Below are 14218 nucleotides of genomic sequence, written 5' to 3'. Positions count from 1 at the left end.
AATACTTGGCAGAGAAAAATTGTGGATGTGCATAGTTGCAACAAATAATTCAACATTAATATAATGAATGCTAAGTGGTTGAGTGACACCTTAGATAGGTCCCTACAAGAAAATCCAAATTGGAAGATAAATGATATATGCAGAAATGGAATACAAAAGTGTCAATATTTAAAGCTCATAAGGCAAGGGTAATGATATTAGACGAAGTAAATAGTTCATTTAAAGACTAGTTCAAAACAATTTATGACTATACACATGAATTATTGAGATGTAACCATGAATCAACAGTAAAAGGGAAAGTGGATGACACGGACGGTTGATAAGTATGATTAAATACTTATTATGTGTTTTCCTCATATAAGAATATGTAAATTTTTTGATTTATTTCAAGTTAAATATAATGTTATTTCTTTTTGTAGATTGAGATTTAAAAAGGATTGGAAGATTCCTACCTTGACCTTTTCGTTCAACCACAAATCGTTTACTTGGCAAACATGTAAAATACGTTCAGCGAACATGTAAAATACTCGTTCAGCGAGACAGATCAGTTAAAAGTGAAACAAAAGTTTATTCTTGCTCAACAAATGTGAATGTTCATCCAACCAGAGGTTAATTTCTAAAAATGGTTATTAAGTCCTGAATGAAAGAAAGAAAGGTGTTCTATTGTATGGAAATGCAAATAAACTCGAGAGTTCGATCATATTCCAATTTAGGACATCAAGTCTCCTTCAATTCATCCATTTCATCAAACTTGTATGTTTTAGGTGCATAAGAGTTTGCAAAATCAATTTTCAACCCATAGAAAAACTCATATCACCCTATTTTTCTTTAGTTTCAAAATAAACATATAATTCCAAGTCACACCATGTATAATAAGTTACATAAACAAAAAATATCCAGTTCATTCAAATAGTGTCATCTTATACACTCTTCTGTTAACAATTTAAATAACATCATAAAAAAATAACCAAATTGAATAAAATTTATTAAAATAAAAATCATATTGGACTCGCGAAAAAAACATAGGCCACATTAAAAAAAAAAAAGGAACAAAATATTATTTAAGACTTTTACTTACATGAATTTTAGTTGCTTTGCCGTTAAAACTAAAAAGCAATACATTGTGAAAAAAAATAGTAGAATTATTAGTGGACAAAATTTATGGTAATTACACAATTTTTCAAATAAAACAAACTTTTTTATAAGATAATGACGATAAAGAAATGTCGTCTCTAGTTCCTTTTTCGTTATTATTACTAACATTTTATTTGTCTCACTCATATCCAATAATTTATTTATAGTACATATTTTACAAGATATAACAAAAAAATCTGATATCCATTTTACACACAAAATTATTAACCAATTTAAAAAATACAATTACCATCAAATTAAAAAAGAATCAATTATCAACAAAATTACCAACAGTATTTAAAATAATAATAATTATGGATAAACAAAAACTTCAACACTCATTTTATCAATAAATTAGTAAAATCATTTAATTTCTAACAAATCTTACTAATAAAAAATTTAAATTTACCTAAAAATATTCATTAATAATAAAAATTATAATTCTAACAAAAATTCTCATTAATAATAAAAATTTAGAAATCTATTATAATTTTTGTATTATTTTTTTTATCTATTAATTTTATTGTGGTGAAATAGTAAGAGAACTCATGAGTTCTCTATACTCTTAAACCACAATAATTAATTGTTATTTATTTTGACAAAACATTAATTTAAAAAGACAATAATTCTATTCCTTTCACCAAATAATTATTCTGGTAGAGATACTCTCATCGACAACGTTTGCTTATTAAATATTAAATTAGAGGTAGAACTAACCCCACATGTAGAAGGCTTTGAAGGTGATAGCGTGATAATTCAAGCATATACATATTTTTATAATTCAACTCTATCTTAAAAGTTAGGCTAATCTAGCCACTGTAAACACATGTGTGATGTATACGTTACACATTAATTACTAATTTCAATCTAACCAAATAAATAAAATATTTTTGCATAATTTTTTATATTAAAATAAATTATATGATGCTAGAAAAGTTTTACAATAAAACTTCGTGTTATTTTGTTTGTATTGATAATTAAAAAGAGTTTTAAACTTTAATAACTGAATTTGTCAATACACGTTACAAAAATAAAATAATTATTGGAAAAAGTAAAAAATTATGTGTTAAATAAATATAAAAGAATTTGTATATGTTAAAGTGTTTTTGAGAAAAAATAAAAACCAAAGAATTTTTTGAGTGCATGGAGTAGAATTCACGTTGATTCTGACAAGTGGAGGTTGAAAATATGTACTAAAATGGTATCAATTTTCTGTGATTGAACAATTTCTGACTTACGTATTTTCTTTAAGCCACAAATTATAATTTCAGAAGAATGTAGAATGAGATAGAAACTATTGATGTTTGAAAATAGACCATTTTTCAACATCATTTTACTTTTCAATTTGATTGGTAAGTCCTTGGACTCATTCTATTGCAATATAAAATTAATAAAATGTACTCAAATTGGTTACGTTTGGCTATTCTTCGAATTTAGTGTTATTGATAGAATTCAAGTTTATTTATTTATATTTTAATATTTTCTTTTTGTCAAAATTGAAATTTGGTGTCAATAATGTTCATAATGAAAGTTGTAAACTTAAAAGTTTATATGCTAAGAATACTTAATGAAATTATACTTTAATTTTCTCCGATTAGTAAAGCTGCATTCTAATTAGGAGTGTTTAATTCAACCATCCGAAATATTTCTCTTTTGTTTACAAGATAAATATCAAATGAGAAGTGATATAAAATAAAGAAAAAAAGTATTATTTTTATGCGTTTAAAATTTCTAATAAAATGATTTATTATTTCCGATGATGAATGATGGATATTAAGAAAATAAAATCCTTTTATCCGTTTGGCAAATGAGATATAACATCCAGACCAATCAAAATTCGCTTACTAGTTAAGTTTTGAATAGTGAACCAATTCATTTGCTTGTTTGACTTTTTAGGGTTAATATACCAAAACTGAATCAATACGCTACATACTATTACCGTTATTCTGATTCTAATATATACAAATTTCTCTTAATTTAATTAGTTCGTTTGACCTTTTAGAGCTAATACACTAAACAAGTTCGGTTTTATACCTGCCTTTGCTATTACTCTCCTTTAATTTATAACGATTACTTTTAAGTGCATGAACTAACTTAATTCATAAAGAACTTATTTTTTTTACTTCTCACACAAATTTCATTTCTTTTTGCTGTTGGTATTAATTAAGACCTGGATTAATGTGACTAAATAACAACATAAGGTACTTAACACAATTAACTACTGATTTTACTGATTATAGCTACAAATCGAAGGAACTTGTTTTATGTTCAATATAAAGATGTGATTAGAATCGATGTAGAGAACAAATCCAAGGAACTTGTTTTATGTTCAATATAAAGATGCCAACTCAAAAAGCTCTTTGTGCTGATCTGATACATAAGACTTCACTTTCATAGTCGGTTTTCCATCACTTCCTGGAGAGATGCACTTCACCCCAATGACAGTAGCCAAACCTGCAAACATGACAGGTAAAATTCTTTCAATCCTGTGTCGAGAATAAAAAGCATCACAGTCAAAGTTAAATTTGATAAAACAGAAGAAACTCCAAAAGTTTAAGCTACTATTACCCTTCAACCAAAAGTTATCAATACGGAATAATAGTTGTTGTTATATAACAGTGTAGTCAACAATACTGATAGAGCAATATGGTTTTACTTACTTTGGTGTATGCGACCATACACTGGTCTTTCCCCTTTCCAGTATTCCAATGGCCTTGTCCTGATCCTGGTGCTTCTCCTTAATCCAGAATTCCATGATGTACCGGAAGCTGGAAGAAAGATTAATTATTTAACAAAATGAATTCTTGAAAATAAATGGATGGGATAAATAACAAGTAGAAACCTGCAAGGCTTTTCCGTTTGGAAACATTTGTTTGCGCACGTGATTTAACTCTCCTTTGTTTTTTAACAGGCTGCATAGAAGCATCTGTCTTTTCCTGCGAAAGAAGTCACAGTCAATTCATTAAAAAGCAACTAGGGTAAAAGTTTGATATAGAGATTTATCAGAGTTGTGTGGAATCATGTCAGGGCGGCTTATTCTAAACTGACCAATTTTAAACACGAATATTTGTAAATTTCTAAATAAATACAATTCAATTCCACAGCATATGTTTACTATCTGAATTGTATGGTAAACTTAATGTTACCCTTTTCTAGTAGGATATAGTTAGGAAACTGAAAGTGCATGGATAATCAAGTGTGATTGCCTTTCATCAAGTGATCGAACAAATTACGCTTTATCACATTCAAAATACGGTAAATTATTCCTAACAAAATTTTGACCACACGTATTAACAATTCACTGATCCTCTCTATCTCTATCATATTATGCATCTCTTATCTTTTTATGTCATTTATAAATTTATAAACATTCAACAATATTGAACAAATTAGTTGTATAACTAATTTTTCTGCGTAAAGCACCTTGATTGGCCCCATATCTATTTTCACCATTTAAATTGCTGATGCATGATAAAATGATTGAATTATGACAGGTGGTTTAAACACTGAGAAACATTAAAAAAGAAATGGATAAATATAGTAACCTGTAGAATATTGGCTTCATATCCAGTGGGATTGGATTGATCATCTTCTGTTCTTCTGGCTCGTTTATCCACAGCATTGGCTTGACATCCAGCAGGATCAAATTGATCAGCTAAGGCAAACCACAACAAAGTTAGTATAGTCGAAGGTACATTAACGTTGGTTTAAAGCAATATTTTCTGCTGATTTCACAGATCAAAGGGAAACTTAAGAGGAGAGTTCAGGACACTGTTATATGAATTACTGGGAGAGGGGTAAACTACTAGGACCAAGCGATGTCATTGAGATAATATATGTTTTGGCACAGTTTTTTCGGGCTTTGCATTCACTAAAAGTATAAGCTCGTCCAAATAGCCTCTATAGAACCACTATTTTCAGGCAAGTGTATTAAAAAACTACATTTGATAATGAAAGTTTTTCTATGACTGCTTAGTCTGCTCTCTGCTCTAAACTTCTTTTAAGATGACAAAACAGAAAAGAGGGTTAAACAATATCTTAAATTACTTCTATATTGCATGTTCTGGAAACTCCAGTGTTGGTTTTTTATTCACAAATCTATTACATTTACGTAAATAGTAAGAAAGATATCAAATTCATCACCAAATGATCAAATATAACTGCATTCTGAGCAGTGAGCAGGAACATGACATCATATCAGCAACAAAGATTATAATATAGCTTCAGTCTTCAAAAGTAGCATTAATGTATGTGCAGAATTACTCAAGAGATGCAGGTTCAAATAAATCTGTATAGCCTTTTAGCATGCATATCCTAAGCCAACGGATTTTCAATGGAATAAACTACCCTTGTATATGATAGTGGTACCAATGTACAAATCAATTGCCATTGTTCTTTTTTTCTTTTCATTTCCTAATAATGCAAAATGAAGCACTTTGCAGGAAAATACATTCTGAAAGTGTTCAGGTATTCTGCTTTCAGTTATTTATTCTGAACATAACTCAGAAGCATGTGAATGTATACATACCTAGTGGACTGTCCATGTTGAGATTTGTATCATCGCTTTGAGTTGAAGTTGTAAATGCCAGCATATTTCCTGCCTGTGTCAATCAGAATACAAAAGATTGATTAAGATTTTCATTGTTAAAACTCTGCATTAGCCAACAACTAAAATTTATGACACTACTTTTTTTCAAATGAAACATACTTTGTCCTTGGATTGACAGGTTTCATTTGCCTCATGCATAACCCTTTCACCCATACAACTGCTTTTAACATTTATGTCTGTCTCCAATACTGTACTTGTCTTGATTGCAGCAACGACATCTTCAACCATGTGTGCATCAATATCCAAACTTTCCTCAATGTCATCCATAACCCTTTCGCCCATATCACTGCCTCCAACGTCTACATCCATGTGAACAAGAGGTTCATATGAATCGACACTTTTAACAGACTTGGGTTCCCTCGAATTATCCTCAATGGACTTTTGAGGAGTACTTGTACAATTTCTGGCAGTGTCCTCAGCCAAACTTGTCCCACTAACTGCAGTTATATCTTCAATTGAGGACACAATCAGTTCATTTGTTGACTTCTCAGAACTCTCTTCCTTGGAAATATCAGAAGCACGGGTGCAATTTATGTCTGTATCCAAAACTATTCTTGTCTGGTCAACAGCAACAAAATCTTCGATCATGTTTGGCTCAACGTTCGACCTGTCCTCTGTGCTAACCATTTTGTCCATTCCACTGCCTCCAACATCTATGTCAAAATGAAGTTCACTTGAGTCAATATCAACATCGAACCGAGGTTCCCTTGAATTACCCTCTATGAACTTACGAGATGTACTGGTACCATTAGTGACAGTTTCATTAGCCTCGCTTGTCCCACCAACTACAATTATATCTTGAGTTGAGGACGCATTCAGTTCATTCAGTGATTTTCTAGAATTGTCTTCCTTTGGTTTTCCAGATGTATTGGTGTAATTTTTGTCTGTGTCCAAAACTGTACTGATCTTACCAACTCTAACAACATCTTCAATCATGTGAGCCTTCAATTCATTCGGTCCCCCAGGAACAAGATTGAGTTCTGATTTTTCCATACCAATTTCATTAAGTGAAAAAGGACCCATTGATTGCCTTGACCTTGAAATGTGCTTCTGCAGTGACAAGACTGAAGCAAATGGACTTCTTGGAGGGGTGGGTGAAGATAATTGCTGCACAGGGATCTGTGCAGACTTTTTAGATGGTGTCTTCTTATTCGTATTCATTCCTTTCAACAAGTTATCTATGTCGGATAAAGCCTTCCTTGGCTTTGACTTGTTCCCTTGCAATGATTTCAGAACAGTCACTTGGCTATCTGGGAAGATCGGAATAGAAAATTTATCTACAGCTACGGGTTTGATCTGTAACCTCTCCTGCAAAAGACTAATTGCCCCATCCCCCTCTAGATCCTCAGAATTGCATGAAAGCAATCCATCCAACAATTCATCGAGCTTGTCCCCTTTAGTAGCAGATGAATCTGGAGAAAAAATACATAATGTTTGAAGAACTGAAAAAAGCGGGAAGTAAAGAGCACTGAAAGTCCGATTTTAGAGGAAAAGAAAATCAGGCCCGCCAGCACACTCAAATAGTAGAATAGAGTAGCATTCACTCACCCATTACTTCTTTTTTCGATGATAGCATATAGGCTTCATCTATGTCAGTTTTCTCGGCCACGGGATCAAGAGTCTGAGACCCAAGCGTATCCTGGGAGGACAGAACACTGTCAGAGGTTTCTCTGGGATATCGATGCTTGTATCTGATTGGCCTGGCCATAAGAAATTAAGGTCGAGTTAAACACAGATAAAAAATACAAACATCACAAAGAACACAATGTAGGCTGATTATCGTAGTATTATGAGAGGGTACAATTGATCCTTCCCCAAAAGACCAGGTCGACGTTGTCGTGGTCTAGTAGACAAGCTATCTTGATCAGACTCAAACGAGGCATCACCCAGCTGCTTCTGTATTTCTCTTTTTGCATCTACCCACCAAATGCAAACCAATAAGACCAAGAACAAGCCGCGGGGAAGTGAATCTCGTTCACAGAAAGAGAAACAAAAAACAAACACAAACTTACTTTCCAACCGTTCATGGGCCAAGAAGAATTCCACCGGATCTTTCAAGCTATCAAGGTCCAAAGTTGGAAGCAAACTCTCAACAGAGGGCCTGTTACGAAAAACCAAGTCAACAAAAAACAACTGTAAAAGACATTCACAGATAGAATGGTGGTCCGGGTTATATAAGCCTTACTTTGTAGTTGGCTTCATAGAGAAGCGTGGACGTTTGAGCCCCAACCCAGGTCTCTGTTGTCGACGAAAATCTCCATCCTCTCCTGCACCATTTGTTGTTTGAAAAGTTGAGTCTTGCGTGATCTCAGAGCCGAACAGATTAGGGTTATCATCCAAAACAGACTTGGCTTCCTGCACTAGTTTCGCGGGACTCCGCAAGGCCTGTGCAAACACAGTAGCATGAAATGGAAGACAATGCTTCAATTAAAGCTAAACAGAACTTAATTAGTTTGAAACGATAGAAGAGGAAAAAGGATTATGATAAGTACTCACCATGGATTTGAGGTGAGTGTGGATGGTTTGAAGATCTAAGTCTGAGTTGTAGGGTTGGGAAGGTGGAAGAAGAGATGGCAAAGTAAAGAGGGAAAGTCCCCAATAATTGGCGAGAGGATCCACTGCTGCCTCACCTTCTTTCTCCATTGACGTTCGCATGCATATTGGTTTCAGAGAATCGAACAACCAAACCCTAGATTCGTGTTTTGGTTTGTTTCTTTTGATTCAAAAATTAAAAACCAAAGAGTGAGCGGGAGCAGCTCCAACCAATTTATTATTTTAATCTATAACTTTTTTTTATTGATTATCGACTGGTGGAAGTAAAAGAAAAAAACATTTTCCATAATAAATTTGATTTATTTATTGTTATTCAAAAATTTAAAAACAAAAAAGTGAGCGGGAGCAGTAAAAAATCTTAAATTATAAAAAAACGTGAACGGCAGGATTCGAACCTGCACGGGCAGAGCCCACATGATTTCTAGTCATGCCCGATAACCACTCCGGCACGTCCACTTTTATGGTATTTTATTTCGAAAATTGGTAATAATAAGTAATTATTACGCTACCTTCTTTACACCTTCAGTCCAGCACATAAGCAACCCCAATGGCAAAAGCACAGTAGCAAAAGTGAGAGGAGGAAGAAGCCAAGAGTATTATTGCTATTATTTTTTTTTTGTTGATTCATTTGTCTCCCAATATTTATTTCTTTATTCATCTCAATACGCACGCACATTCAAATTCTCTTGCATGTTCACCGATGAAGTTTCTGATCAATTTACGATTTTTATTCTGACCCCAAATGCAGGTTTCTTCACTAAAACTTCGGTGTTTTTGGTACACTCCGCACAGGTAGTTCTTCTACTATGTCTGGTGCTAAAAGAAGTGCCAACGACAGTGGTTCCAAGCGGAGCCTGCCATCGTGGACGTGTTCAAAGGAGAACAAGGGCGAAAACAGGGAGAAGAAACCAACTTTCGACGGCAAAGGTGAGAAATCCAATGAGGGTGAGACACCCAGGATGGGCAAAGTTCAAAATGAGAATGTTGGAAAATCTTCTGCCTCAAGTTTGGAGTTTAAAAGCTTCAATAAACTTCTGGTGAGCTTTGGCTTTGCTTGCATTGCTATTTTCGAATGTTTATTGACGGACTCATTAATTTAAGCGGTTTTTGGACAGGAAGGGGTGGTTTTTGTACTCTCAGGGTTTGTGAATCCGGAGAGGGGCATGTTGAGGTCACGAGCAATGGAAATGGGGGCACAATATCAGCCTGATTGGAACTCTGATTGCACTCTCTTGGTTTGTGCATTTCCAAACACACCTAAGTTTAGACAAGTTGAAGCTGATTGTGGAACCATTGTATCCAAGGTTTTCATTTTTTTCCCTTTTCCTTGTTTTGTTTAAACGTGAATGTCAATATTATTCAAAATACTGTTTATGTTCAATTCTATGCTTTTCTAGGTGCCATTTTTATGCCTCCATTTATAAAGGAGTTAAGATACTGGTGTTGATTCATGCTTATTGATAAACTCGTAATTTAAAATAAACTGTTATCTTAATGATCGAGAGAACGCAGGGGCATCTTATGTTCAAAGTCATTTTTCTTTGTTCGTGAAGTAACTTTATTTCTAAGCCTTTTTTTGATCGTTTAGGTCCACATTTATTTCAGTGTCAATTTCTGTAATTCCGTTAATTTGTGGTGTTGTTAGACTTCGTTACAGTGTTTGAACATTGTAGGCAACTTGGCCGTGATTTGTATGAAGCAATTTTCTATGTAATGTGCTAGTTGAAACATTTTGTCTGCGAGAGGTTTTCTATTGCTAAATCAAATCAATGCCTTTTCTTTTTCATTAATTTTGTCAGCATTATTTTACTTAAGTGTTAAATATAAGGGATATCGAACTTTAACACATTTTAATTTTGGTTGGGAAATTATTGTCATGCTACTCAAACTCATAGTTGTATAATCTTTATATGTATTTTTGGACGATAGTCTTACCTGGTATTAAATGATGCACCTTTTCTTTTCTTCGTTTTTGGGATTAGGATTGGATAATAGATTGTTACACGCAGAGGAAGCTGATTGAAATTGACAGTTACCTTCTTCATGCTGGGAAACCATGGCGTAAAGGAAATGTTTCAGGAGAAGTCAATGAAGGTGATATAATTGGCTATGTGATTGTATATAGTATAGAACGTTAAGTTACAGGGCATCTTTTTTTGACTATTTACTCACACTGCACTAGTTGTATATATATATACACTACTTAAATGGATGCTACAATGAAATGATGAAGCTTTGAAAATAATGGCCTGTGTTACAACATGTCTTTATGAGGTAGTTCTTGTCAACCTCCTTCCCCTTCCCCAATACTGCTATCTCCATCCAATTTCACATCTATTTTATCTTTATGTGAACCCCACTATTGGTGACAACAGACAAAATACCATCTGTACCCAAAAAGTCACCAAAGCATGTTGATGGAGAACAGTCTTCAAAGTCAACAGCCTCCATAAAATCAAAGGTAAGTCTAACAAGATGTTCTATAAGTCACATACTTGAGAGTCTGAATAACCTTTATTTCATCTGCAAACAATTAAATCTGCTATAGAGTATAGACTTTTATGTTTGGTGGTATTCCAGGGAAAATGCACTGATATTTCTAGGAAATGCTTTGAGCCTTCGGAAGTGAAGGAGTGGGCCATTCATGACTTGAATAAAACAATTCAGTGGCTGGAAAGTCAAGAAGAAAAGGTTATGGTCATCATTTTCTGTGTGTTTTCAGTTTTTGTTTCCTTTTAGAGGTTACAAAATTCTTATTAGATTCTGAACTTGCATAGAATTTGACTAAAGTGCTAAAATTGAAGTTTGCATTGAAAATCAACTCATTTGTTAGAAAATCATAGTATTTCACTACCCTCTCTCAATTTTGCTTATGCTTTGTAGATATATACTATATACTATACGAATTTAAATTATGTTAATCATTTCAGCCAGATCCAAGTGAGGTGACAAAAATAGCTGCAGAGGGAATTCTAACTTGTTTGCAAGATGCAATTCGTTCTCTAGAGGAAAAACAGGTAATGTACGCAGAATTTTGCATCACTCTTACCAGTTAGAAAGCATAGTAAGCCTCCCCCCTTCATAGAGATATGTTACAATAAGCATAAAGAAAATAGTTACCTATTTAAAATTCAATCAATTTCCTGTAAGGATGCACTTTTCACATCCATACAAGGCTAGGGATCACTGGCATTTGAGTATTAATTGTGTTTTTGTCCATCTTAGGACGTACAAATTAGCTAACTGGGAAACATTACCGTAAAAATGTCAATTTTTTCTTGCATTAACACCCGTAGAACTTACTATTTTCTATTTCCTACTTGTTTCCGATCCAACATGTTCTTAGGTGCTTCTAAGTTTCTCTGCAACTTTTGTTCTTGTTTTTATGGTAGTGATAATACCTAACGTCGCTGACTAATTTCATTTAGATAGGAATTGGCTGATCAATTGATTGAATCAGCTCACCGAAGGACACATTTCCATATTTAAGCCACTAACGGTTTGATCTTAGAATGGTGTGTTTTGTTTCTAGTTTAATGCTTTAATTTTATACCTTCCCATTATATTTGACTTCACACTGTTCCCTGAAGACTGTTCCATAATGACTACTCTTACTTTTAGTCTCACTGCAGTGCTTTTATAGTAGGGATGAACTCAAAAGAAAATATTTCACAGCTGATGGTGATTGCCTTATTATCTTTGACCAGGATATCCGAAAAGGAACTGAGGACTGGATGTTCTTGCCTCGTGTAGTTGAGGAGCTTGCAAAGTTGGATGTAGTTGGAAACAAGAAGACTTTATTGTCAAAGGAAGATCTTCACAGACAGGCTTTGGATTGTAAGCGAATTTACGAGGAGGAACTAAGTAGTTTAGATCATCAAAGTAAGAAAAATTCAAAGGTAAATAAAGAACAGACGAGCAAAACTGGAAGAACAAATGCCATGTCTTCTGATGCAGTTGAGTATGATAGTGATGATACAATTGAGATGACAGAACAAGAAATAGACCTTGCATATAAAACTCTGTCCTCTAACATCGGCCACTTGTGAATTCTGAATGAACTTTTTTCTTTTGGGGATAAAGGAAGTTGATTTGGTTTAGCTAGATTTTTCTTTGAATATTTTACTGTGTATATCACGAAGTCTTTGTTATCGTTAGCCTTAGATGTTCGCCTGTTTTTGCTGCTTCCATGCATATTACTTTTCACAGTTTCCATTTTGTTCTAATATCGGAATTGGGTAAATCAAATCACAACTTTACTTGGAATGTGTTTGATTAAATGTTAAGTCATGTTGAACACCATAAATTTGACTAAACATTGGTGAATTTAAGTGAGTCCATATACTATGAATTATGGAGTGCTGTCAAAACGAGCAACTCAATTTGATCCGACCTGATCTACCACGGGTTGATCATTTAGTGAGTCAATTCAATCCAATCCGGCTCATTTATTAACGAGTCAGAAAAATTTGAATTCGATCCACTACGGGTTTATGAGTAAACAGGTTGGTTCATTGGTTCACTTAATTATAATTTTTTCTAAATAAAAAATTACAATATTTCTATAATTCAAATATAAACAAATTTTCCTTTCAAAATTCATTTTCAAAATGGATGTTTAATTAATTTTGAAAATAGAAAACTTAAATAATTTTTTCAAAAAAAACATAATAAATACTTTTTTATAAAATTAAAATTAAATTTTAATAAAATAAAATTAGTTATGTGGATTGGTGGGTCAATCCGGTCCACCATGGGTTCAGACCGTATGAGTCGGGTTTAAATATGACCTGTTTAAAAAAAATACATTTTTTTCAAACACAATCTGATCCAAACCCTTAGTGAACCAGATTGATCCACGAGTTGTGACTGATTTTGATAGCTCTAGAATTATTATTTTTTATGATTTAGGAGATGTTCAATTTTTTTCTAAACTCGTATATATAAGTATAAATACATAAATATAGATAATTATAAAAAATAGATAAAAAGTTTAATGAGTAAAATAATTTATAAAATAATTTATAATTACTAAAATAAAATAGACAGTGAAATATATGTAGTTCTGGAATAATTATTAAAACAATTATCTTTATATATAACTGTGGAAAACACAGGTGTGTTCCTATTTCTTAAACATTTATAATATAACATTATATATTAATTGGTAGTAACATTGTAATTTAACGAAGTTAATACGTGAAATAAATTTATATTTATTATGAGCAAAGTGTAATAATCATTTTGTATACATGTAATTATGTGAAAAGGGAAATATACTAATTTTGTTAAAAAGGTAAAATGTACCTTTAAACGAGTTTTATAAAACACATCAGTAGTATATGGTATAAAAGAATACATAAATTATTATAACATCCACAGGTGAAGGAAAATATTTGTTCTTTAAACTATTTTATTTGATTATTTTATATTTTAATCCAAATATATTTATTATTACTTGTTGTGTACGTGTGTGTGTTTTCTAAATATTTGTAAAAGTAACATAAATTATTAGTATTTGTAAATTGCTTAAGTATACATAGATAGATACATGGAGAATAAATTGATATTAGTTAAAGTGAAATATATCTTTACACACAATATAACTTCATTAGTATTTTGATTACCTCGTTGTTTATTGGCTAGTAAGGTTTACGTGAACAACATAACTTTTACAGTATTATTATTAACATTAATTAGTTTAAAATAAAATATAATTATTAATAATTGAATCGTGATTAAACTATCGATAATTTAAAATCAAATTATAAATATATTTAAAGTAAAGAAATGGGTGATTATATTTAATATGCATTATTATTCGCTATAATTGCAAATATTCACTAATTTTAACATAAGAGTAACTTTCAGTAGGAGAAACCAACATTTAGAACAAATAATGAAGAAAAAGATTTGGACATT

At 32.4% G+C, this 14218-nt stretch overlaps 2 protein-coding genes and 1 non-coding gene across 5 annotated transcripts; 1 reads left to right on the top strand and 2 right to left on the bottom strand.

Moving 5' to 3' along the window:
- Positions 1-3339: 3339 nt before the first annotated feature.
- Positions 3340-8494, bottom strand: LOC106762235. Its single transcript, XM_014646019.2, has 11 exons — positions 8240-8494; positions 7929-8128; positions 7756-7844; positions 7545-7659; positions 7292-7443; positions 5843-7155; positions 5663-5735; positions 4680-4789; positions 3977-4070; positions 3795-3902; positions 3340-3588 (listed from the first exon to the last, which is right to left on the bottom strand). Exons 1-11 carry the CDS (start codon positions 8396-8398, stop codon positions 3464-3466), a joined length of 2538 nt encoding a protein of 845 aa, XP_014501505.1. The 5' UTR covers positions 8399-8494; the 3' UTR covers positions 3340-3463.
- On the top strand, positions 4712-12473 carry LOC106762236 (DNA-repair protein XRCC1). Of its 3 annotated transcripts, none has more exons than XM_014646021.2 (8): positions 4712-4825; positions 9045-9333; positions 9412-9600; positions 10279-10390; positions 10672-10757; positions 10877-10987; positions 11227-11313; positions 12004-12473. In XM_014646021.2, exons 2-8 carry the CDS (start codon positions 9103-9105, stop codon positions 12343-12345), a joined length of 1158 nt encoding a protein of 385 aa, XP_014501507.1. In that variant the 5' UTR covers positions 4712-4825; positions 9045-9102; the 3' UTR covers positions 12346-12473. The 3 variants fall into 3 exon arrangements, with proteins under 3 accessions (XP_014501507.1, XP_014501506.1, XP_022637130.1); XM_014646020.2 differs by lacking the exon at positions 4712-4825 and adding an exon at positions 8783-8889; XM_022781409.1 differs by lacking the exon at positions 4712-4825 and having other exon boundaries at positions 8897-9333.
- Positions 8671-8752, bottom strand: TRNAS-AGA. The gene has a single exon. It is a non-coding gene; the product is annotated as a tRNA-Ser (tRNA).
- Positions 12474-14218: the final 1745 nt, after the last annotated feature.

Source organism: Vigna radiata, chromosome 5 (assembly GCF_000741045.1).
Source record: "Vigna radiata var. radiata cultivar VC1973A chromosome 5, Vradiata_ver6, whole genome shotgun sequence".
NCBI classification, from domain to species: Eukaryota; Viridiplantae; Streptophyta; class Magnoliopsida; order Fabales; family Fabaceae; genus Vigna; species Vigna radiata.
Note: the sequence above shows the minus strand (reverse complement) of the source record. Positions and strands in the feature narration are given on the sequence as shown.

What these genes read in the sequence shown, in the direction of transcription:
- LOC106762235 (XM_014646019.2), bottom strand. Translation starts at nt 8,398, where the DNA reads ATGCGAACGTCAATGGAGAAAGAAGGTGAGGCAGCAGTGGATCCTCTC. An exon ending in GGCCCATGAACGGTTGGAAA is followed by an intron (nt 7,660 to 7,755) that starts GTAAGTTTGTGT and finishes TTTGGTGGGTAG; the next exon opens with ATGCAAAAAGAGAAATACAG. An exon ending in ATGAAGCCAATATTCTACAG is followed by an intron (nt 4,071 to 4,679) that starts GTTACTATATTT and finishes CTTCTTTCGCAG; the next exon opens with GAAAAGACAGATGCTTCTAT.
- LOC106762236 (XM_014646021.2), top strand. Translation starts at nt 9,103, where the DNA reads ATGTCTGGTGCTAAAAGAAGTGCCAACGACAGTGGTTCCAAGCGGAGC. An exon ending in CAGCCTCCATAAAATCAAAG is followed by an intron (nt 10,758 to 10,876) that starts GTAAGTCTAACA and finishes GTGGTATTCCAG; the next exon opens with GGAAAATGCACTGATATTTC. An exon ending in TGGAAAGTCAAGAAGAAAAG is followed by an intron (nt 10,988 to 11,226) that starts GTTATGGTCATC and finishes TAATCATTTCAG; the next exon opens with CCAGATCCAAGTGAGGTGAC.